General features: G+C 45.0%; 1 protein-coding gene across 2 annotated transcripts; it reads right to left on the reverse strand.

Moving 5' to 3' along the window:
- Positions 1–4,822: 4,822 nt before the first annotated feature.
- PRSS23 (serine protease 23) lies at positions 4,823–25,715 on the reverse strand. Of its 2 annotated transcripts, none has more exons than XM_080641315.1 (2): positions 16,686–16,800; positions 4,823–8,898 (listed from the first exon to the last, which is right to left on the reverse strand). In XM_080641315.1, the coding sequence occupies exon 2, from the start codon at positions 8,881–8,883 to the stop codon at positions 7,747–7,749; it is 1,137 nt and encodes a 378-aa protein (XP_080497441.1). In that variant the 5' UTR covers positions 8,884–8,898; positions 16,686–16,800; the 3' UTR covers positions 4,823–7,746. The 2 variants fall into 2 exon arrangements, with proteins under 2 accessions (XP_080497441.1, XP_080497440.1); XM_080641314.1 differs by lacking the exon at positions 16,686–16,800 and adding an exon at positions 25,649–25,715 and having other exon boundaries at positions 4,829–8,898.
- Between the last annotated feature and the right edge of the window lie 121 nt (positions 25,716–25,836).

Raw genomic sequence — 25,836 nt, forward strand, 5'->3', positions numbered from 1 at the left:
CAGGAACATCTCAAGCACAGGGATGTGTCCCATTTGTTCCTGCAGCCCCAGTATGAGCACAGTGACTGGCACTGTGGACTTACTGCTGAATGAATGATTGAATGATTGAATGATTGAATAATTGAAGAGATGGGGAAGGGCACCTCAGGTGGAGGAGGAGAGCTTAATAGTGGAAGAGGCTTGAAAACACACATACAATCAGTACAACTTCCTGGAAGCCCGGTTGTGTGACTGGGGGGCAATGGGGGGTGAACCTGACAACCATATTGGGTGGGTGGTGGATCCCAGGCTAAAAACTAAGCTTTATTCACTAGTGGTCAGAGTATAGTCAACAGGACACATAGGGGAGTGGCCTTGGGCAGCTGTGGGTGAGCTGGGACACTCAGGATGCAGTTTGGAGTCTGCTATGATGATCTATAGGACAGAGGCTACAGGCCAGAATCAGGCCCATGGAGAGAAGGGCATGGACAGCACAGACATCTAAGGGACACATTGCCCAATTACATGTGAGATGCGGGAGAGGAAAGCCTCTTTGGGCCACAGGCTAACTCATAACAGACATCCATTTGTTTTCCCAGCAAATATTTCCTGTGCAAGACCAAGGGCCAGACCATGGAAGATGCTCTTACAAGGCTCAGGGTCTAGTAAGAGAGACAGACACACATATAACAACAGCAGTGCAATGCATGCTAGAATGGAATGGAATGGAATGGAATGGAATGGAATGGAATGGAATGGAACGAAATGGAACGGAACAGAATAGAATGGGTACAGGACATCACAAGAGTTTTATTCTGGAATATATTTGAACACAAGAAATATCCAAGACCAAGAAATGCTATCAGTGATACAGGCTGTGTAAAGCTACTAGGGTCATTTGTTCAATCATTCATTTAGAAACATTATGTATTGAGAACCTATGTGCCAGGCACTGCTGTAAGTGTGGGGATACAACAGACAAAAATCCCTGCCCACACGAAATCACATTCTAGTGGCGGAAAAGGACAACAAGAAAAATAAACATAATATAGGATATGTGGGAGTGATTAGTGCTGAGCCGAGACAATAAAGCAGGGAAGGCCTCTGGAGAAGACAGAGCCGTGGACGGCAAGGCTGAGCCACTGTTCCCACGGCTGCTTCTCCAGCTCCAGCCACTTGCTCTGTTTATTTCATTTTCTGAGATTCTCCTCATTCTCTCCAATGCAAACACTTCAGTCTTGATTCATTGGACTGGAACTCTCTGGTTCTCAGAACTGTCCTGGCTCTTTATGGAAGAGAGAGCCCTGGTCCTATTAGAGTCTGAAGACAAGGAGGCAGTGATAAATCAAGACCAAGAGAGCACTTGGTATTTTTACACACTCGATACACACACACACACACACACACAAATACCACACTGAAGAGTCATGGTGCACTTTCTGCCCTCAGAAAACATCAGCTGGACAGGAGGGGATGGCCATGTGACTCCCTAGGCCCACGTTTTCAAGGCCCTTAGAAGCCAGGACTCCCCCAGGGAGGGTGTGGCCCTGGATCCTTGCACTTCCTGTTGGCAGAGCTGTCCCAAGGCTCACAGGAGGATTCAGTTTATCAACCAACCAGTCCTGCAGGCAGGGACGGGGCAGAGCCTGTGCTGAGCAGTGGGAGCACAGAGAGGCACAGCTGAGGTTCTGCTTGGAGGACTAGGTGATGCCTCCTGGTCTCCTGCCCTCCACCCGCCTTGCCCCCGAGGGCCATTTCTCAACACAGCCTAACACACCACCTGATCTTGTCTTGCCCTTAGCCCTCCCTTTCCCACACTTGGCTTCAAACTTTTTCCTCTTGGCTTGTGGGAGGCCACACTTTCCTGGTTTCCCTCTGACCTCATGGACAGCTGCTTCACAGCCTCTTTGCTGCCTCCTCCTCCTCTTCTTCTGCTATGAACCTCACTTCTAAAATTGGACCAGGATCCTGTCCTCAGCCCTCTTCTCAACCTTATTCTCCTCATTCTCTCCCAAGTGATACTATCTTACTCTGGGATTTTCAATGCTATCTACGTGCTGATGCAAGATCTTGCAACTGAAATTTACAAATGGAGATCCTCACTGCACAACTAGGGTATTTACCTCACATTCCACCTGGGTGTCTATTAGACATTTCAAAACTAACATGACAAACACAAAAGTTCTTGATTTTCCTTACTTTTTGCTTGTTTATTAATTTGAGAGAAAGAGAGAAACATAGATTTGTTGTTCCACTTATCATGCATTCATTAATTGATTCTTTTTAAAAATATATATTGTATTGATTTCAGAGAGGAAAGGAGAGGGAGAGAGAGATAGAAACATCAATGATGGAAGAGAATCATTGATTAGCTGCCTTCTCCACCACCCTACTGGGCACCAAGCCCACAATCCCGGCACGTGCACTGACCAGAAATCGAACCGTGACTTCCTGGTTCATAGGTTGATGCTCAACTGCTGAGCCACACCAGCCAGGCCATTAGTTAATTCTTGTATGTACCTTAAACAGGGATTGAACCCTGAAGTATCAGAATGATGCTCTAACCAACTGAGCTATATGGCCAGGGCTTCTTGATTTTTTATTCTCCCAGTCCTCTTTCCCATCTCAGCAATTGGCACCTGGACTCTACCTGCATGCTCAGGCCCCAAACTTAAGTGTCACTCTTCTTCTCTTTTTAAAAATTGAGATACAATTGACATATTAGTTTCAGGTGCATAACATAATGATTGGATATTTGTATATATTGCAAAATGATCACCACATGTCTTGTTAACACCTGTCACCATTCAGTTACAACCTTTTTTTTTTCTTGTGATGAGAACTTTTAAGATTTTAGCAACTTATAATTATATAATACAGTATTATTAACTATCAACACCATATTCTGCATTACATCCCTGGGACTTATTTTATATGTTTATAACTTTTTAACCCCTTTGCCTATTTCACCTCTTGAACAGACAAAATTTGATCTTGCCAGGGCTCTTGCCCTCCAGCTCCCTCAGCCTGGGGCATTTTCCCAAAAATCTTCAATGGGCAACTCACAGTCAGGTGTAGCAAGCCTGTGAGCTCCCAGTGGGTAATGCCAGCATGAAAAAGAATGGCTGGGGTTGGGGTATTTTATTGTTTCACCACCAGAGAGGGCTGTCTACCAAACAAGGGTGCCCAACAGCAGGAGGCAGAGGGTTATATCACCAGAGGTAAGAGCTAAGGAGGATGGAAGAGCTGGTATTATCTGAGAAGTAGTAACCACTGAGGAATGACACATGTTTGCCCTTTCTCTCTTCATCCGCTCTAATCTAGCCTGCAGGAGGAGCTGGGACCCAGAAAAGAGAGGATCTTTGAATCAAAAAGGGCTTTCTGTTTTAAAGCAACCCACATTGAGATTTATTCCCCAAAAAGAACCAGGCAACTATGGAATCAGTCTGCCCAACTCCAAGACCACCATCTCCTCACAGCAGTCTGCTGCCCTAGCTCCCAGCCTTGTTTACTCCCTTCTCTGGTTTATTTCCTTGTCTGGGAAACAGTGGACTAAAAACAGATGTGTGTTCATCTGCTATAAATGGTTGTGTTTACCACCTATGTATTCTAGACTTCACCCCATGAAAAGTAATTTTTTTGTTTCCTTCCCCAAAGGCCTTCAGAATGCTGATCCAGGTGGAGAAGCTGTACAGTAAGAACAATAAAAACCAGAGATGAGGCACACAGTTAGCTGCAGCCCTACGGTTGTTCCTGGGTTAACAAGGAGGACTGTCAGCCTGCATTCCATACAGTGCTTTGAAGGGTTTACCAATTAAGGCGACCAGACATGCTGCATTTCCCAGGACATACCTGGTGCACACCTGCTGTCCTAGCCTCTTTAGGGATAGAATTCCCTTTCAGCCGGTCTCAAAGAATTCCATTCTAGATGATAAATTGAATGGCCACTCCACCAAGTATCCATGGAAATCAATTAATGGAGGCAACTTCCAGGCATCTTTGAGCTGGTTCATGGCAAGGACTAAGAAAAGGGCAGACATGAGCAGTGAGACTCAGGCAAAGCAAGAAGGAAAGTGCAGGAGCTGTCCAGTAGGCTCTCTGGCCCAGGGCTGTGACCGCCCTCAGAGAGGAAGTGCTGAGCACGGCTGTCAGAACCACTCTGGACACCTTGGGTGGCTGTCATTTACATGTTAGCACATGGCGGGTAGAGCGTCATCACTCCAGTGCATGCTTGTCATCCTCAAAAGTTCTGAACTGAAGACTCCTCTAGGTGTCAGAGAGAGGCCACTACCTTAAATATTGACCCAGGTGTCACTGAGGGCTTGCCCTCCACGGGGCAGGTAGATGAGTCAGTCACACACAGTGAAGGGCATGATCCCCATGTCCCCACTTACTCTACAGGGTGTTTTGAGGTGTTTTTTTAAATCTATTTCCAGTCCAAAAAAGTAATGAAAGAATATACATACAACTCTGCCATAGACTGGCTTATATTTCTTTACCTCTTTAGTTCTCCCCCCCCCCTCCAAATGTTGTGGGGAGGGACTAGTTCCTTTATAAAGTCCAAAATTCCAAATAAAGTCTATGGAAAAAATGTGCCCCAATTCTGCCATGACCTTTTGATACTCAGCAACAAATAATTTTCAAGTTTCTTCTCTGCCGTTTCATCTAAATACTGTCAAATCTGGATACGGGGTTCTGGTTAAACCCAAAAGGCACCAGCACCTGACAGCACTTGGAGCTCATCAGATTTTGTGCATCATCACATTGACCCAAAGGCTGTTACAGCAATCCCCAAAATGTATTTATTAGAACACGAAATTGCTCATAAAGAGAAAACAAGGGTGTGGTGACCAAAGATGTTTATTGAAATGCAGATATTAAAACATTAACATGTCTCCAGTACAGGACTTCTTAGAGCTTTTAATGTGCAAACAAGCATGTGAATCCCTGATAAAGGGGGGGCTGTTGAGGGGCATCTCCCTCCTCCTTGGTGATGTTGCCCTTTTTATTTTTGGTAGAAAATGTGGAGGGATGAGTGTTTAAGGCACACACGTTAGGAAACGTTCTACTCGTCTTACTGGGAATATAGCCTTAGGATGTATAATTAATACATGAATTATCTTAATAATATCTTGAGTCCTTTCTTCTTTTTTTTACTTCAACTTCCATGATAGTTAATAAAATGCTTCCTTCTATTACCACTGAAAAGATGGACATGTTGAATGATTTTACCGTCTTGAGGTACGCTGCCCGGAGCACGTGGGTACAATTCCTTAGTAAAGCTACATCTCCTTGAGAACTAAACATTGATGCTATTTTGACTTTCTGCCATTGCCTCTCCTTGCTGAGGGAAGCTTAGCCTTTGCACAAGATAGACATGAAGAAATCAAGGTGTATTTATTTTTTAAAAAAATCAGTTCTGATCTAGGTGTTCAATAAACACCTCTTTACACGAAGCAAAAGCAAAACCAAACAAAACCCCCAAATACCAGATGTAGAGATGGAGACTGCTCTTCTTTCTCAGACTAGATTCTTGCTAGATTCTAAAGCAAATTGTATTCAGGAGATTCCTGGTGGCCCTGTGTCTCTTTGCTATGCATAGTATTTTTTTTTTAATCCTCACCCAAGGATATTTTCCATTGATTTTTTAGAAAGAGTGGAAAAGAGAGGGAAAGACAGAGAGAAATATCGATGTGAGAGAAAGACATTGATTGGTTGCCTCCTACATGAGCTCTGACCAGGGCCCAGGCTGGGGAGGAGCCTGCAACCAAGATACGTGCCCTTGACTGGAATTGAACCTGGGATCCTTTGGTCCGCAGGCTGACTCTCTATCCACTGAGCCAAACTGGCTAGGATGCTATGCATAGTATTTCTTATGTGATTTAAAGAAAGCACTATGGTTGTACATTTCTTGAGTGCCTTAGCAGGATTATCCTTCTGAAAAGCTCAAGAGACACACAAGCCAAACCACCTGGGGGAGGTTTAAGCATCAGTACTGTATTTGGATGTCCTCACAAATAGTCAGAAGGCAGGCTGAAGTTACCCGGGGAGTGAGAACAGCAAACATCTGCCTTGTAACCCATTTGTAATCCATTTAAAAAGAAGAGTTCAGGCTGAGAGGCAAAGAATGAAAACAAAATAAGTCAAACACTTTCCTTTACATACTGTGATTTTCCTATTGATAATACGTTCATAAAGGTACTTATTGGAGTGATGATTCTGATCCAGTTTGCCTTCTCCCAATTGCCATTGTTGCTACTGTATTTGATTATATGTGCCTTCAGCTTAGAGCCGTGGTCGGCAAACTGCGGCTCGCGAGCCACATGCGGCTCTTTGGCCCCTTGAGTGTGGCTCTTCCACAAAATACCACGGCCTGGGTGAGTCTATTTTGAAGAAGTGGCGTTAGAAGAAGTTTAAGTTTAAAAAATTTGGCTCTCAAAAGAAATTTCAATCGTTGTACTGTTGATATTTGGCTCTGTTGACTAATGAGTTTGCCGACCACTGGCTTAAGAGTATTCCAGTAAAACAGGCCCTTTTAAAGCTAGTGGGGGAAAAAAAAGTCATGTTGTTTTTTCTTATAGCACCTTCCAAATATTTTTACTATAAAATAAGTAAAGTACAAGAGAAAAGTGTCCAAATGACCCAAGCACGCAGCTCCCCGAAAGCACCCTGAAAAGTATGCGGAATAATTCTGATTAGGCCATGAGACTGTGCCAGGCTCCAAACAAGTCCTTATTCTGCCGTGACATCTGCTGAGCAATGCATCCATTGTTCTCTGGAATTTAATTCATTTTCAATTACTCCATCCAAATGATAAAACATGAGATGTGCTACACTCTGGGGGGAAAATGCAATGATTGTTTGTGGTGTGACCACAACTGTTCGCTGGGAAGCAACACAGCCTACTCGAATGAGGCCCTGATTCTTGTCTTCCGAAAAACAGCTAGTTCGAGAAATGTGAGTGAAATCCTGTTAAATCCTGGAAGTATTGGCATAAACCATCTAGCCTACTCTGGGATGGGCCATATGCAGAGTATTCCTCAAACATAGAGCAACAATCTTCAGAAGAGAAACTATTTCAAAACTAAAAAGCATCTTGGGTACTGACTGACTGTAAGATATAATTTAATGTGTACTAACATAGTCAACAAATTATTTTACTGATCAAGGACTACTGTGCAGATGCTCCAAATCCAAAATACGGTAACTGCCTGTCGCAGAAGTGCTGTGAAAGGTGCCATGCGTTGTATGCTGCGGGGAACACTGCCATCTGGACACATTAGTGATTAGGAGTTTAAAAACAAAACAAAACGAAAATAAGATGACTCTCAGGAGAAAATACACACTATACACACATTAGAATTTACATCTCCTGTATGCCACATATTTAATATAAACCTTTGCAACAAGTTCAAATGAAATAAAAATCAAAGTTCTCAAAAAGTGAAAGATTAACTTAATCGCTAAGGAGTCCCCATTGCCCCAAACATCAGTATGCTTTTTATTTCTATGCAAAAGTAGGCTTTCCAACTGCTCAAATGATATGACATGATACACAAACCAATTTTCAAATCATGATGCCAGTCATCTTGCAATTTTAAAAAATGATGTAAAAGATATTATGACACATTACACACACACACACACACACACACACACACACACACACACACGCACAGACTCAAACACACACACCAATGACCACATGTGGCCTCTCCTAAAATAAGGACATGAAGACCTGTAAGTGCTGCAGGAAGGATTACCATGTCACCCCTCCCTGCAATCCAGGTAGTTTCCTTTAATCCAATAGCAAATCTGGGCATACTTGAGAGGCGTGATCCTAACAGCGACATTGAAATCCTGTGGAGAACCATTCATGTCTACCCACTGGTGCCCTGAAAAGATGCCAATAATTTTTCGCTCCCACTTCTGCTGCTGTCTCTTCCACATCCTCACGTAGACCCCTGACCCACTGGCCCCGGGCTGGGCGTCACACTGCTGGTAGAGCAGGTCATAGGTCTCATCTTTGACGTCACAGAAGCGGTACACCAAGTTGCCCAGCCGGTCATTGTCATAACCAGAGAAGTGGATTCTGCCCCCCGGCAGCTGCTTGGCGGGAGGGCTCACCCCGATCTTCATGAACTTTCTCTTGTGGAGTTTTTTGAGTTCCAGGAGAGCATAGTCATAATCCATGCCAATGTCGTTGGCATTGCCCTTGATCCAACCTTTGGGCACATGGGTGCGTTTCACTCGGATCCATTGAAATTTCATCTTCTCGGGCACGGCGGTGCTGGAGTTGTTGGCCCCTCGACCATCTTTAACCTTGGGCTTCAGGAAGCCCACGCGGAGTTTCTGGGTTCCTTTCACATAGGTTTTGCCATCGTGTATGCAGTGGGCAGCCGTGAGGACGTGCTTCTCCGACACCAGGGTGCCTGTGCAGCCTGTGGATAGCTTCACCGATGTCGAGAAGGGGTAGTTGAGCAGAAAGTCCTTCCCAAAAATGCTGAATCTGCTGTCGTAGCCGTAAATCTGCCGCTTCCTCCGGGACTTGCCCAAAGACTCGCTGCCACCACTGCCGAGGACATATATGCCCACCTGGGTCTCTGTGCGGCTGCCGTTGGCATAGAGCGTTTCATAAGACAGGTACTGCTTGACCTCTTCGTACGTGGGCAGTGGGGTTCCCTTATGACACTGGGGTCCGCATGAGGAGGACACTTCCAATTTGGCTTCTGCCCCGAAGTCTGGCTTGGCTAAGTGGAGAGTGGACTGGGGCAAGATGACGGGGAGGCGGTAAGCAGGCCAGGTGGGTTTCCAGTGGGCACCGGAGGGGCTCACCTGCCCCACAGCACAGAGAAGAAGGAGGAGCATGAGGAGGAGGAGGAGGAGCCCTGGAATCCCCGCCATGCTGAGCACCACTCTCTGTGGGAACAAAGACAAGCGGGTCAGGAGGGCAAGGGGCCAAGTGCTGGTTTACTGCAGACGCAGTCAACGGCATGCCTATCATTGTTTCATATATATATATATATATATATATTGATTTCAGAGAGGAAGGGAGAGGGAGAGACAGAGAGAGAATCACTGATTAGCTGCCTCCTGCACACTGTCCCACTGGGGATTGAGCCCCCACCGGGGCATGGGCCCTAACTGGGAATCAAACTGAGATCTCCTGTTTCATAGGTCGACATTCAACCACTGAGCCATGCAGGCGGGGTTGTCACTGTTTCTAAGTCTGCAAACCCTCCTCAGGAATCAGGGTGTGGAGAGGAATCCCTAGATGATGGTTTCACTACAATGCAAGGGCTTGACCTTGGAACATTCCCATGGCCTGGTGTCCAAAACGAAGTCGGGTGCTCATGCCCTTCTAAGCTGAAGATGCCCCTAAGGACGGCCCACTGCGGGGCAGTGTGTGTAGGGTCATCAATCCCCAGATGAACTGATGGACCAGCCTCAATTTCCGGGTAATTTTGAGCCTTCTTTGTGCTTCAGACTAAACCTTCATTTTTCCTACCTCCTTTGTCCCCCTGCCTTTCTTTCCTCTCATTCTCATTAAAGCATGAACTTGGAGCATCTACAGAGCAACTTGCTCACACAGAGGGTAAATTTAAATTGCTCAGCTTGCTGAGTGACACGGCATTCGGAGGGATAGCTCCACTGTGTCACTCGTATTGGGATTCCCATTACCTCTAAATACTGGGTGCATTTCGAAGGATATAAGGCTTTTGGGTTGTTTTTTCTTTGTGTGTGTGTGTGTGTGTGTGTGTGTGTGTGTGTGTGTGTGTGTTTGCTTTGAATTTAGAACAACCTTACCTATTAAAATTTAGTGCCAGAGTAGTCAGGCCTCTAACATACAAAGTATTTCTTCTTCCTATAGGATTTGTCTTATATCAGCAGGACCTTTGTCAAAGGTTGATCGCATCATGACTGCCACCGTTGGTTACTTTTTCAGGCCTTTGTATCTATGGTCCCAGCTAGTCTAAATGCCTTGAATTTGGGCCTATGCTAGCACTCAGCACCGATTTATTTATTTATTGTATTTGTGAAAAACTGAGCGAATGATTGGTGTGGCTCAAAAAAATCCTTTTTTTGAATGATGCATGCTGAGTGCTAATGACAGAGATGTATGAGGGTGATGTGGTAGCTCAGAGAAAGGGCAGGAAGTCAGCTATGGGAGTAAGAAGAACAGGGGAGGGGTTCCAGAGGAGGTGAGGCTGGAGATGGGAGCTGAAGCCGAACAGAAGTTAGATCACAGAAGACAGAGTAAAGGGGCCTCTTAGAGAAAACAACAGACTGTGAGGACAATGAGCCTGGTGACAGGGCATGTCATTTCAGGAATCATGCTTAGCTCCACAAGGGTGGAACAGAAGAAGTGACAGAGGCAACAGGCAAGAGCTGGATTGTGAAGGGCTGAGTATAGGAGATGGAGTTTGGATTTCATCCTGAAAGGTATGTTTAAAGCCTGAGATCAATCACCCCACAAGAAAAACAACAACAAAAAGAAGATGGGAAGTAGAACTTTCCTAGATGTCGAAGCATCAGTCTGTTTTGAATGGCTCTGAACCTTCTATTCAAGGGAAGCTGACTAACAGGTGAGGTAATTCATTCATGCTCAGACATCCCAAAACTAGGACAAGGAGGGGTTAGGTCTCAAGAGGCTAGTGGAATGTAGCAGGAGTCAGAAGGAAACTGTTTCATTATTCTCACCCTCTCCCTCTTTGGAAGTACAGACCCATTTGCAATTCTGGGGTGCCATTGAGCTAGCTGATCTAGTCCAGCTGAGCATGCCAGTCCATATCCCCATTATCCACACACTGTATTTCTAAAAATGTGGGTGCTCCACCCACCTCTGGGATCCTTATGCTTGTCTCTCTCTCATCTGCTGCACTGGATGCGTGGGCATCATCCAGTGTACCAGAAGGTTGCCAGTTTGATTCCTGGTCAGGGCATGTGCCCCGGTTGTGGGCTCCATCCCTGGTGGGGGTGTGCTCGTCTGATTCTACTTCCGTCAGGGAGAACAGGGATGGGAAAGGAAGGCAGGAGGTCCTAGAAAGCCAATTCCTTGGGACCTCCTGATTCCTTGAAACTGCTTCTCTCCATTTTTCCAAATAGGAAGGATCCATGGGCCCTTTCGTGGGAAGGAACTACATCTAATTATTTCTATAAATCCTTTAAATCATGGGGTGCATGTGCACAAACGACTGAAAGTTCTTTAACCAAAGAACTACATGCATATATGCATAGCCCATGGACACAGACAATAGTGAGGTGAAGGCCTGGGGTGGGTGGGGGTTGGGCAGAGGAGGAAGTAGGGGGGAAATGGGGGACATCTGTACTACTGACAACAATAAAAAATAAACTATATATATATAAAAAGAGATAAAAGCTCCAAGTAGACAAGGGAGGGGATGCTAAGACTAGTACAGGCTAACTTTATGGATGGGGTAGGTGTGGTGAGGATGACCATGTAGGAGACTTTGGGGGATGGCTCTGTATCTGATTATTCCCATCTCCTGGGCGAGGACCCAGCTCTTGGGCATATCTAGGGCTTGGACAGCCTTTTCTCTATGTAAGTTGCTGTCTAGGTGACTAAGCACCCCCACACTAGAATCCCTGCCAAGTGTGATATGTACTAGGAGGAATCATGTACCTCCCACAAGGCTGTATCTTGGACCCCGAGACACCACCCCCTCCTTTCTTCGACTAATGTGGAGAACTTTAATGCCTGCTAACATTGAGCAGCAGACGTGGTAGGCCAAGTGTTACTTCAGCTAATCTTAAGAAAGAAAACACAGACTCCAGACAGAGGTGCAAGCTGCCAAGTATTCCTGTTTTCAAAATATAATTTTCAGGGAAGAGAGAGGGAGGAGGAGATGAGATCTTATTATACTATGTATTATCATAAGTTGTCAATATTTTCAGTGTGCATGATGAACATAACAGTTAAAATATGCTTATATTATTATCTAGATCATGCATCTTCAAACCCCAAACCTGAAATTTGGATGCTGGGAATAGAGAGTTTGAATTATCTACTGTAGCAGAATCGCTCCAGTGGCATCTGTCTTTAGCTTCATCCATTTGTCCAAACACTGAAAGAGTCCTTTGGCAAGGGTATCAGGAAAGAGAATAGTAAGAAAGAGTCCGGAACTAGGATCCATCTAGAAGCCTTGCATTAATAAATTAAGCCATTCTCAGGCAAAATTAACTCTAATTTCATTTTTCTAAGTGCTTTGCCTATAGTAAACCCCTGTTTAAGAAATGCTTTTGCCCTGGCTGGTGTGGCTCAGTCGGTTGGGTGTCATCCAGTGCACCAGAAGGCTGTTGCTTTGATTCCTGGTCAGGGCACGTGTCCCTGGGTTATGAGTCCCATTCTCAGTGCAGGTGTGTGCAGGAGGCAGCCTATCGATTTATTGCTCTCACATCAATGTTTTTCTCTCTCTCTCTCTCTCTCCCCTCTCCCTTCCACTCTCTCTAAAAACCAATAAAAAATTTAAAAGAAAAAAATTTCCAAAGGCCTTGAAGCATGACCATCCCTCTCTTTGTTGTTGATTTTTCAAAGTCTGTCTTTCAAAAAGAAACAATGTTTTTACAAGTCAGTTCATGAGAGTTAGTGGGTATGGAGAAATTAGAACAAGTCTTTTCCTGAGTGTGAGCGCTGGGCAGTTAGCTAGGCCCTCTCACTAGCCACAGCTTCACTCCAGCCTCTTGACATAGGATCAAATTTATTCTTCTGCAAAATGATGGATGACTAAGCCAAGAACCTCTAGGATAACTTACAACTCACACAGTGCTGCTAGAGAAGGCTAAAGAGTCTACCACAGAATATTATTCTTCTAGATAGAGTATTATCTAATAAGTATTAGATAATATTACCAATTCAGAGTCCTTACAAGTTAAATTCTGGGCATTCAGCCAGTTAAGGAGACTGCCATCTATAAGAACTGCTAAACCACAAGGCAAGGTGAAGTTCTAATCCCTTTGAAATAAGCTTTTCAAATACCTCAAAAACCAGGGATTCTATTAGTTTGAAACATTGTTTACAAGTTCCCTATATTATTACTTAAATCTATTAATTAACTTGTGGGGTACAACCTTGTTCTGACATTTTCTACCTTTAAAAAAAAAAGATATATATATATATATATGTATATATATATATATATATTGATTTCAGAGAGGAAGGGAGAAGTAGAGATAGAAACATCAATGATGAGAGAGAATCATTGATTGTCTCCTGCAGGCCCCACACTGGGGACCGAGCCCACAACCCGGGCATGTGCCCTGACCAGGAATCCAACCAGCAACCTCTCTGTGCACGGGACGACGCCCAGCCATAACTGGCCAGGGCACCAGGTGATCTCTTTAGTCTTCTCAGCTCTGGTCTTTTCAGTTCTAGGAGTCTCTAATTTTATAATTTTCTAGGGTCACAAAAGTCCAGGGCAGGCACTATACTGTTCACAGATAGCATCTGTGCAGCCAGTCACAGTTCATGCAGGGGCTTTCCTTCAGGAAGCTCTGGAGGGTGGGGGCATTGGGGAAAAGAAAAAGGAAATTTTACCATGTTAATCCCTTGCTTATCTGGGTGACAAGATTTCCCTGATCGGTCATCAAAGAAAGCAAGGGCCTCCAGCAGAGGGCGGCTTTCAAGAATAGAAGGAAGGATGGCTGGGTGTGAATGCTCTCAGGAGAGTGGGAGCTGACCTGCTGCTTGCTCCCTGAGGCACTCACACCTTCCCCTGGCCCCTTCCCCATTAATCACACACCAAGGAGAACGGTGATGCTTTAAAATCAGGTAGGTGGCTTTGCATTAATTCCTCAACTCACCTGATTATAGAATAATTCCCCAGGAGACAAATAATCATTGTTTCCATTTTTATCAGCTCTAGGTAAGCCTGTGCTATGCCCAGTTATTTAAATAGAAACACTCTAGAATGTAAACAGATGTAATAAAAACATTCATAAGCTCACAGCTGGAAAGGTAACTAAATGGGTTACATAACTTTTAAGTTCTCTCTTTACAAATGAATCACCTTATCCTTACAGAACTGTCTGGAAAACTCACACCTTAAACAAGGAATGAAGATGTCCAAGTCTTATCTGATTATATCTAAATCTGGATGAAGAAAATTCAGATCTACAAGCCTTTGTACAGGATAAGAATTCCTCATACACATATTTATCTTTTAAAGTTCTCAGCTAAGTATGTTTGTGCATCACTTCACCCAAATGGCAAAGCAGAATGGAAAATTAAGATAGGCAAATATTTTCTCACCACGCTTAGTAATAGGGAAACTGTATTTCTTTTCCAACTCTGTATACTGACTCACAAGAGGATTACACAGTCTATGCTCCGTCACTCACTGTGAGCCACTGTCCCGCTGCCCACTGTCTAAACATATGCATACCTCATGACGATGCTGCCACTTCAGGAGCTCACTACTAACCTGACGGTGAAGGAACAGCACGCATTATCGGAGGTGCAAACAACACTCATCTCCTTGGAGGCTGGGACCAAGACTGCTCTTTCTAGTTCTGCACCTTAGACTTCAAAACTGCAACAACACAGGCCTCCTCCAGAGGGCACGTGTTTGGGAGAAAGCTACAACTCCTATAGCAAGAAAGTGCTGGGAGGACAACGTGTAAACTATTGCACAACGGATGAACTCCTGTGACCACTGTAAACTGTCATGACAGAAAGAGACAGTGGGAAAGTTTGTGAAGACAGAAGTTTTGGACACCAGTTGGAAGGATGAACAAAGGGTTTTCCATGGCATTTGCGGTGGGGGACACTGAACAGTGAAACCAGGCTAATTCCTAAAGCAAATACCTAAAAATGAACAAAGCTCTGTAGCCAGGCTTGCTCTCATTTTCCAAAGTCACCAAATCTGTTAAAGGAAAACAGACCTGATCGCATAATGGCTTAAGAATTACAGTCCCGTACAGGAAAGAAATGCAGGGCCTTTACAAGTGCAGCCACCCTAAACATAATCTTGTGGGCAATAGAAGCTTAACTTCTCTATCAGATTTTAGGCAAAATGAACTACCCCAGTGACCAGGGATAAACCTGGCAGCAGTACAAGAACAGAGTGTATAAAACTGTCAATGGTGAATCCATGAGAAACAAATCTACCCCCCACCACCCCCACCCCCGGGATCTATGAGAAGAAACAGGGAGGAGAACCTGAGACTCTGAAACAAGGCAGAGCGGGCCCAGCACTGTTCTCAGGCCACTAATGGCCTCTTTGGCATTTACGCTACAGACAGAAAAATGCGCCCACCATTCACCATCTACCGGAATAAGTTGTCGGTGTTACAGAATGAGATCCATATTAGTTACTTCGGAATAATGCTTCCTTTGCATTTCAGGCACAGGCAGGGATGAAAAAGTACCTCTTGACTTTATATGAGACAAACACAAGAGAAACAATGTATTGAAATGCAGATGGTGTGCATGTAATCACCAACACTTCCACAAATACAGAGAAGGGCTTTCTGTGGCATTTCCTAAGTGCCTTCTCCCCACTCCACCTCCTATGCACTCCTGCCTAACAGAGACGTCTTGAGAGACAGCGATAAGTCTATTTTGAATGCTCTTATGCACAAATAGGACCCTGGAACAAGTGCAATAAATATCCTGATGTTAAGTTGGCATTCGGCTTTTGGCCACAGCTGCCTTCAGACTATGAATTTAACTCCTTCTCTCATCAACACTCGTAAAAACGATTCTCACTTTGGCCTATCTGATCCTAAAAAGTGCTTGGGTGGGGGGGGGGGACCCCCTCAAGTTCAATTTCAGGAGCGGAGAGAAGTCAGCCCCATGCCAACACTAACCGGGAGCTTTCCACTCCCTACGGGCTGTTTCTGAAATCTCCTGGGTGTCGTCCAAAGGGCAATAAAACAAACAGGATTTTTATCAGCTATTTTTCTGGTGAAAGCAAACCAAATTTGTACTCTGAAGGGGAGTGGCGGTTTTCCTGCACCTACACAATTCTCCTTCCTCTTTTAAGGCACTTTTAAAACTTTTTTCCAAACTTTTATTTATAAGTAACCGCGTGATGGATGACCACAGGCTGAAGAAGTCTCTGCTTTCAACAACTCGTTCACAGACACTCGTTTCTTAGGGAAGCACAGGGTCCTTAACTAAGGCTCCGGAGAAAAGGTCCTATTCCCCAACCTGTGTCCACTGCCCTTTCCTTGCTGGCTAAGGTGCGTGCACAACCACGTGCCCGGGGTTAAAATTTAATGTTCCGATCTTGTTGGAACATTTACACGCAAAACTCAAGGAAAACAAGTAGTGGTGGTTGTGGTGTGTGCAAGAGGTGGGGTGTTGCCACCCGGAGGAGAGCTTGCCCAGAGCCGGCTTTCTCCACTCCCACTCCCACTCCCACTCCCACTCCCACTCCCACTCCCACTCGCACCCGCACCCGCCCAGGCATCCCAGGTAGCAGTGTCTTCCGAACCTTCTTTCCCCGCCCGCTTCACGGGTGACAGTGCGTGAATCCAAGTGCCCAGCAGCGCCCGAGTCTCCGCGGACTTCCTCCTGCCGCTGGTGCCAGCCCTCCAGCCCTCCAGCCCCGAGGACGGCCCGGGCCAAGTCCTCCGTGCGCCCCGCAGGCACCCCACCCCGTGCGCCTCGGCCCATTGTCCCGCTCCTCCCGTGCCCCGCCGCCCCGCGTCCAGGAGGGCGCCCCGACCGCGCCCGCACTCACCCGCGCCGAGCTGCCCGCCGGGGCCGGGGTTCCTGCGCCGCTCAGACAGGTGTGGGCGCCGGGAGGGCGCGCTCAGCTCCCATGCCTGCCCCGCGGCGCTACCAAGTGCGAGCGGGCGGGCGAGCGAGCAGCGCGGGCAGCAGGCGGGTCCGCCCCCCACGCCTCCCGGGGCCCGCCCGCCCCGCCTCCGCCTTCGCCTTCGGGAAAGCCGCGCGCCCGCCACCCGCCCCACCCCCCGCACGCCGACTGCGCCCCCGCCCCTCGCCGCCGGACCAGGGCCGGAGCCGGGCGCGCGGCCCCAGGCAGGTGGGTCCCGGCGGCGCGGCAGCACGCGCCCGTCCCGGCCTCTCGGAGCCTGTCTGCGCCGGTTCTCGCTGAGGGCGCGCCCTGCCCAGGACCCTTGCGCCTTCACCCTTCCAACACCGCTCACCCCCGGGGCTGGAGTGCGCTGCCTACTCACAAAACACATTACCCCTCCTCCCCCCAAATCCACCGAGCGGGGAACCTGGATCACACCTGGCGCCCCAGGAAGCCCCTCTGCCAATTTGAAGATTGGCGAAAATCCGTGCGCTCCCCACCCCACAAGCACTTTTGAGAGATTTTAGGTGACGACCAAGTTCCTCCCAGTTTCGCCCAGTTTCTAAGGTGCCTCCAAGGAACGGAACCCCGCCTTCTGGTGACGCGCCCACCAATGCTTTGACTCCCCTACAGCACCCAGTGCGGTGCGTGAGCGCACACAGCAGGGGCAACTTAAGATGCTAGCTGGTGAGCCCGCGGGCCTCAGCTCTTTGTCGCGGCACCGGCTGGTGGAGCCACCTCCTCGCCCAGTGGGCTGGCTTCCCAAAGTCACTCCAAGGGGCCCACAATTCAGAGTCTTCCTCTAACCAGGTGGGTGACTGTGCCACTTAAGAACCTAGTGGTAGAGCCTTCCTGTTCTCTCCCAAATACATCAGGATTTTATTTAAATGGCCATTTACTGAGCACCTCTCTGAACAGCTTCACATATCAGGTCATTGTGGTGAAGGAGATGCAGATTACCAGTATTTCACAGCTAAGGAACCGGGGGTTTACAGAGGGTGAATGACTTGCCCCAAAGCACAGAGGCCACGTTTTTTTTCTATCAAGTCTGGTAGTCTTTCCATCTCCCATCAAAGCCTGCTCTCAAAAAGAGAGGGCCTAACATACCATTTCACACCAGAGTGTTAATGACATAGCCAAGGCGTTTGGTTTGTAATCTATTTTAAATAGGAAAGCCCCCAAATACATGTTATTGTGTGGTGTTTCTCAAATGTGAGGGAAACCCATATCCGCCACTATTCTACGGGCAAAATTTTCTTAGACCTCCTCAGTATTGGCTTAAATTATTTTCTTTAAAAATGTTGCCTATAGATATAGATATATACACATATAACCAGATATAAGCTTAAGTTACAGCTTTTGAACAACTCTGGAATAAATCCAAAACAAATTTATAAATAACATATAAAATCCTCCTCCCAGAACTATAAATTTGATTTAGTAATGTTTACTCAACTACTAGCCTTACGTGGTACTGACGGCCTAGGTTGGGTCCATTTGAGTTCTGTGTGGCTCTCCACCGTCATGGTGTGTGAAGTGCCCTGCATAGACCCAATTTTCTCACCGTTTTCGTGTTCCAGCTATCGGACTCTAACACATCTTTTAGAGATGAACTTTGTGCTGTTCCTTTGTTATTAGCATCAGAACTGAAGTGGAACTCTTTCTTGGTGTCGAGGCCTGGCACACATAGGCACTGAAATCAGGAACAAGTACTTGGTACCATTCACTTGTTATCATAAATAGGAAAATATCGAATTATGAATCTTCAAGAGATTGGAGCTCCCAACTGGCAAAACACCATTAAAAGCCAAGTACTTAATAGAGGAGCTGAAGATGGAATTGGAAGGAGGGAGAGAAGGGACAGACTTCCCAACTATGCTCCCGTTGTATTAGTTTTACTCTAATTCAACCAATATTTATTTAAGCACACATTACACATAAAGCATTGTGCTGGGCTCCAAATGAAAGAGATGGCCGCAGGAAGACAGAACAGGACATACATAAGAGGGTGCCCGTGGCATTCACCTGTGGAAGCACCATTCCAGGCTCTTCCACTTCCTGGCTGTGTAGCTTTTGGCTGAACCTTTCTGTGCCTCAGTTTCCTTCTCTGTGAAATGAAGACTGGTTATAGGGTCGTTTTAAGAATTGAGTGAATTAATACACATAAAATGGTTAACACACTGCCTGGCACAGAGCAAGCCCTCAGTAAACACTAGCTATGTTAGGTCTGTTGTGCAACAGAACGTCCCTTAGCTCCGTCCTGCAGCACACCCCAGCCCACTTTAACATCCATTGCTCATTTGCCTCGGCAGCTTTAAAAATAACATTGCAACCAAGTTGGGGAGGTAGAATCACGGAGAACAAGATAATTATTGCCATCATTCAGAGTCAGAAACTGAGACACCAAAGGGCCCCTATTGCCATTCCCACAGCCGGTCTCAGGCCTATTGGCCCTACCCAGACAGGAGCTCTCCCTACAGATGACCAAGGGGAGCTCAGGGCTTGAACAAATACCACAAGCTTCTGTTGTTTCCTGGAGCTGTCAATAGCAAAATGAGAGGATACTATGTGGCTCCAAGGTTGTCACTGTGATTGTCGTAAGGACAATGTTGAGGACAGATGTATAGAGTACTTTGACCTCCAACAGAAACACCCTGTGTAAATAGCAGGTATCCTTTGCTTTCTTTTTTATATTTGCTCATTCTCCTCCCTAAATAACAAAATAAGAAAACCAAAATCCTCACTGCTTAAGAATTTAATTCAACTCTATAATTGTAATTCTCAAATACTTTCCATATGCATAGCAATAGAATGCAGAAGGCAGCCGATCAACATTTCTCTCTCTCTTTCCCTCTACTTTCCTATCTCTCTCTCTAAAAAAAACAAAAAAACCCAATAACAAAACAACAACAACAACAATAATAATATACCCTAGCTGGTTTGGCTCAGTGGCTAGAGCTCCAGCCTGTGGACTGAAGGGTTCTGAGTTCTATTACGGTCAGGGACACATGCCCGGGTTGCGAACTCGACCCCCAGTGGGGGACATGTAGAAGGCAGCCAATCAATGATTCTCTCTCATCATTGATGTTTCTATCTCCCACTCCCTCTCGCTTCCTCTCTGAAATCAATAAAAATATATATATTTTAAAAAGCAATAGAAACATTTAAAAAAATACATTCAGGTCAAGGCTCACACATTTACTTAGTGGCAGCTCTGTATAAGATGACTGTACAGGGGCAAATATCCATCACCTTTAGGAAATTATGCTTCAAATATAAACAAAGCAAACTCAAAGATAGGAGAAAGTGAGATAAGGGCTGGGTCAGGCTACAGCTGACGAGCATGGAAGAGGGAATCGTTAATCCTCACTCAGGCAGGGGTGAAGGCTCCTATAAGGTGGTAGAATTTGAGCTGAAACTCAAAGGAGAAGGTTTGAGCAAGTTTTGAACAAACATCTCATTGGTTCATCCACTGTAGAAATGAGAGAATCAGTGGGTGAATGAAAGGGGTAGAACCAGGATTGGATTGTAATTATGTCTATGTTTACTGAATACATAGTATGTGCCATGTAGTGTGCAAGTAATCTTCAAGACAAACAGAAAACTGGGGACAATGACTATCTCCATTCTGCAGATGAGGAGACTGAGGTTCAAAGTAGTTTAACAGGATAGTGTTTTACAATGATGACTTCTGCTCAGTCTCTTCCACTCTTTTATCAGGCTCCATTTCGTATTATATTGCTGCCCAGACCTGCCTTTTCTCACGTTTACAATAAGGAGGTTGCTGATGTCTTTGAAGCTCTAAACATCCTTTTGATTCTATCTTGCTTTTGTTGTGGTTGTGCAATCATTTAGTGATGGCCTGTTAAATGGCCTCGGAGCAGGAGCTGGGCCTGAAAGATAACTGGAAACTTAGGGTGGCAGGGAGGTGAGAGACAGTGCCAACTCCAAACTGCTAAACCCAATTTCAGTGCTTATTTTTCTTTCTTTTTTTTAATTGATTTCAGAGAGGAAGAGAGATAGAAACATCAATGATGAGAGAGAATCATTGATCGGCTGCCTTCTGCAGGCCTCCTACTGGGGATCGAGCCTGCAACCCGGGCATGAGCCCTTGACTGGAATCAAACCCGGGACCCTTCAGTCCACAGGCCGACACTCTATCCACTGATCCAAACCAGCTAGGGCATCAGTGCTTATGTTTCATGAGGCCAAGATCTATATGCAGCTTCCCAACTTGTCAGTTTGAAAGTTATTAATCAATGAGGATTTTTGTGAAGGAGATAAAATTACATATTTAAAAATCACTTCCACGTGGTTTCTTATTTCCATGATACTATAGATCTAGTGGGTTACTTAGTAAGTAAGGGGGTTTTCAGCACCATGTAGTGAGCGTAAAGAGAAATGGACCAAGTGAGCATCCCTACCATGGGTAGCAAAGAAAGTGAATCCAATTTAGAATTCTGACTGACTTGGATTCAATTTAGAATTTATATAGTTGCTGGGTGACCATGGGCAAGTTTTGCACCTCACTTTTCTCATCTGTACAATGGAGCTAATTGAAGGCTGTTGTAAGGACTCCTTGAGTTACTCAGTACAAAAAGCACACAGCACCGGGCTCAGCACAAAACAAATTCCAAATTGGAATTTACCTATTATTACCTATTACCTATTATTAATATTACTACTACTACTGTCAGTGCTCAACAAATGTTTTAAAATTTGTGGAATGAATGAATCAAATTGTTATAGTATCAATGCCAAAAAGTTTAATCCAGGCTTTCTAAGAAAAAATTATATCTTGTTCAACCCCAGATCTTCTTGTCATAGGTCTGGTCTATAGGCAACAAAGAGTTTCTTAGTATCAAATTTAGGAAAATTACAAATTCAAATGGGAGCCAGGGTTGTATTTTTTGTCTTCTAATCTCCACTATGGTACTATCAGTTCTTTTGCTCACTAAACATCTACTGAACCACTAATATTGTCAAGTCTATATAGTTGTCAACGTTTTAAGGGCAAAGCCAGATTTTATTTTTTATTTTTTGATGGTAGCTTTAAAATATTACACAGTAAAAAAATAAAACTACAACAAGCTTCCATAATTAAAAAAAAATCTAACACAAAGAACCACCAAAAACAAAAAACAAAAACAAGCAAACAAACCAAAACCACAAAACTTTACAGCACTTAATTTTTTAAAAAGTATTTGTATTGCACTTAAAAACCTTTTAAAATTTTCTGTGTTTGTTAAGTATGGATTTTTTATTTTAAGTGTTTGGAAATAAAAGTAGTACACTTGGAATATAAAAATGTGAAGGTATAATATATAAAAGCTTAATATATAAAGTAGTTGTATAGTTAAATTGTCACATATGGTACCTTAAAAAAAAGACTCCCCAGCAAAGAAAGCTTTATTCTAATCCTACTTAAAAGAATATAGCATCTAAAATTATTAGGAAGAAAAGCAGGATTTGGCAATTTCCTGTATACTGTGAGTATTATTTTAAACTGAAAAATTAGAAACATTTTGAAATAACTGTGTGTTTCTAATTTTCTCTGGTTAAAATGAGAAAGTCTCCAGAGGCCAGAGCTGGACTTCTCTGATGTACTCTAATTTGCATACTGGATCTCACGATCAAGAACAAAAGAGAAAATAAAGACTTTTTTTCTTCCTTTAACTTAAGGAGAAGCAGCAGAGCTACTGGCCTTGAAATAGACTTTAAAAACCTTTGGACATTCTGTTTACATTTACACTATAAAAATTCTACCAAATCTCTATATCTTTAAAAGGCATTTTTGGAATGTCTTTTTGTTTTTAATTTATGTTTATATTTATCCATAAGTATTGGATTCTCTTTTCTGTGTTATAAGGAGTAAGCTTTTATGCGGTTAAATATGGGATCTGGATATTCAAATTTAGCATCTTTTATGAGGTTTCTTCTCCTTTTTCTGCAGGCAAATTCTACTCTATTCAAGCTCTCAGAAACCCTTCAGTGCTAGAGATATAAGCCCATTCTCTGTGTTTCAGAGAATTGTATTGAAATTATACCTTACATTGTAGTTAAATATTTAACCATTCAACCTCTAGTGGGCCAGAGTTCTTTATGAGTAGGAACTCTTATCTTGTTCTTCTTTCTAATCTTTATGGTTGTCTAGTCTGTGTAGGTTTTTAAATATGTATAACTAGAGGCCCGGTGCACAAAATTCCGGCTCAGCCCGGCCTGCACCGTCTCATAATCCGGGACTCCTTGAGGGATGTCCGACTGCCTGTGGGATCGGGCCTAAACCGGCAGTCAGACATCCTTCTCACAATCTGGGACTGCTGGCTCCTAACTGCTTGCCTGCCTTCCTGCCTGCCTGATGCCCCTAACTGCTCGTCTTCCTGCCTGATTGCCCCTAAACACCTCTGCCTCAGCCCCTGCTTCTGCGGCTTCATCCAGAAGGACGTCCGGAATGACATCCGGAAGGTCGTTTGGCTGCCCTGTCTAATTAGTGTATTACACTTTTATTATTATAGATTGGTGTCTGGTCTTATAATCTCACAGAGAGCCTGGTTCATTTTAATGAGCTTAAAGTATCAGATCTGAAATAATTTGGCTGGCCAGACACTAGGAACAGGGCACATAGTATATGAAATTTTACCTCTGGGGCTCCAATATTTTCCCAGATATGAACCCTAATTTCTGTTTGATGCCCATTGACCATTCTTTCCTTATGGACCATGTCAAAATAACCAACGTGATTTTCACTTGGCCTGTAATTGCATTTCACTGCTCATGTCATGGCTGCCTGATGGCACTCTAGGCATCATTTGTCCATGACTTGTGGCATTCCCACCGACTCTCTGCAGAACCCTGGGAACGTGCGCTGAAGTCTGGCTGCCACAGGGTGTTCTGAATCACTCTGCTGGGATTCCCAAGGAGTGTAGATCCTATTGGATAATATGTGCTTCCCAAACTCTGTTTCCTCCCACACTCTGGAAGATGTTAATAGACCATCCATGGGGAAAAAAAGGTAGTCAAATATGCACATTGGCCTTTCAAATGCTCTGAGAAGTCCTGAATAGAGAAACCTGCTTAAGTTAATTGATCGCAAAGATATCCAATCAATTTTATTTGACTGTGGACTCTCCCCCCCACTGTCCCCCCACCCCCATGTGGTAGTAACATTTCATAGGACATTGGAGTTCTACAGGGCGCAGTTTGAGAAACACCATCCCTAAGCTTACTCCACTTCCGGGGCTGACCCACTTCGGTTCCCGACATGTGGTGTGTGCTTTTATTGCCTCAGTACTTCTGCTCATATTTGAAACTCTTTCCTTCATATCCACTTGTCTCAATTCTACTCAGTTTTAAAAAGCCTACCAATGTCACATCCCCCAAAAAGTATTTTTGTTGGCCTTTGATTTCCCATAACACTTTCTACAACTTTCTCATGGCTCTTGTAATTTCATTTATTTTATTATCAGGTTACTTTTCCCCTCTCCTACTACTGAATACTGTGGTTTGAATCTCTGGTCTGCACCTTCTTTTGCTAGATGTATTGGTTTGGGTCTTGACAGGAACACAATTTGCCCTTGATTGGTTCAAATGAAAGACTTTCATGAAGTGACTACTTACAGAGGTGAGGACAGGGCTGAGGGAACAAACAAGGACGGAGAGGCCTGGGGTCTAGCAACATGGGGAAGCCATCACTACCGTTAGGGCAGAAGTGGAAGGGGAGATGCTACAGAAGAGCCTGGTGAGGAGCGGCGTTCTGCAGCCAGGAGCTGTGCAATCCAGGGAGGGATGCAGCTACTGCGAGGAATCCGGTGCCGAGGAGGGAGAGTGTGGGGAAGAAACATCCCACCTTTTCTTCCACCCTCTGATCTCTGGAGCCTGCCAAGTCAGCTCAAAAGAGAGCCAGGTTGGCTGTCTGCAAGGCTCAGAGCAGGGCAGTGAAGGGTGGAGAATTGCTGGGTAGGAGGCAGATGGAGAATAGCCAGCACACTGGGAAAGCCTCTGGGGCCTCATTTGCAAGATAGGATGGTGACAATACCCTCCTCCTAGGGCTATAGTGAGGATTAAATTAGGAAATGCATCACAATATCAACATGTCATATGGTGCCTGATTCTCCAATATGTTAGCTCCCATTATTACTATTATTATTATTATTATTATTATTATTATTATTATTATTGTAGCAACTCTATGGATAGCTTTAAGTATAAAAGCTCACTGAAGAAAGTATCATGTGCTGGTTATTTTGTAGCCCTTACACATCTAGCACAAAACCCCACTCATCAGAGCAAGGCCCCAAATGGATGGTGTTTTGTAGACGATAGGGAGCCCTTTGGACAGAGATAACAGGGACGCTCCCTTGGCTGTTTTGCCTGACATCTTCAGCCAACCTGACCTTGAAAACAGCCAACAATGAGCTGAATTTGAGACTTAGGTTTAGTTTTCAGCAAATTGCTTGGACACCTCTTAGACATAGCCGGAAGCCTCTGGTTTCCCCCACCTCGGTGGAAGGGAGGGGTCCTGAAAAACAAGCCAGCTCCCAGGACTCGCACCTGTAGCCATCACTGCGAAGGGCAGTGATTTCTCATCATTTGAAAGCAAAGCAAGGACAACCAGCCCAAGGCTAAAGCAGGAAGGCTTGTATCTATAGAAGCAATTTGCTTCCTGTTCTTTCAGCCCAGTCACCTGTTTTATTTTAAACACAGGATCACCTGGCTCCTGATGCCCTGGGTACACAGGTTAGGGAAACCACAAGAATAACCTTCCATGTCCTTTTCCACTTCAAAGTCTGCAGAAGGACTGGAGCCAGCTCTCCGCCTGATACAGAGGAGGCCGAATGAGAGCGAGCCCTTCCCCAGGAGTGGGGGGGGGGGGGAGGTGGACTTACCCACATGAAGGCAAGTGGCTGTCACTGCTGGTGGCCGCAGGTGCCGTCCACTGCTGCCTGTGCTCTTAGCGGAAGGACAGGTTCCGAGGGTGACAGCTCTGGGGAGCCTGTCACCCTGACAGGGCAATAAAGGTCACGCTGGGAGGAGATTGCAGTACTGACACCAGCAGCTGCAGGTGGGACCTTCC

Source organism: Plecotus auritus (genome assembly GCF_963455305.1).
Source record: "Plecotus auritus genome assembly, chromosome: 9".
Taxonomy (NCBI): Eukaryota; Metazoa; Chordata; class Mammalia; order Chiroptera; family Vespertilionidae; genus Plecotus; species Plecotus auritus.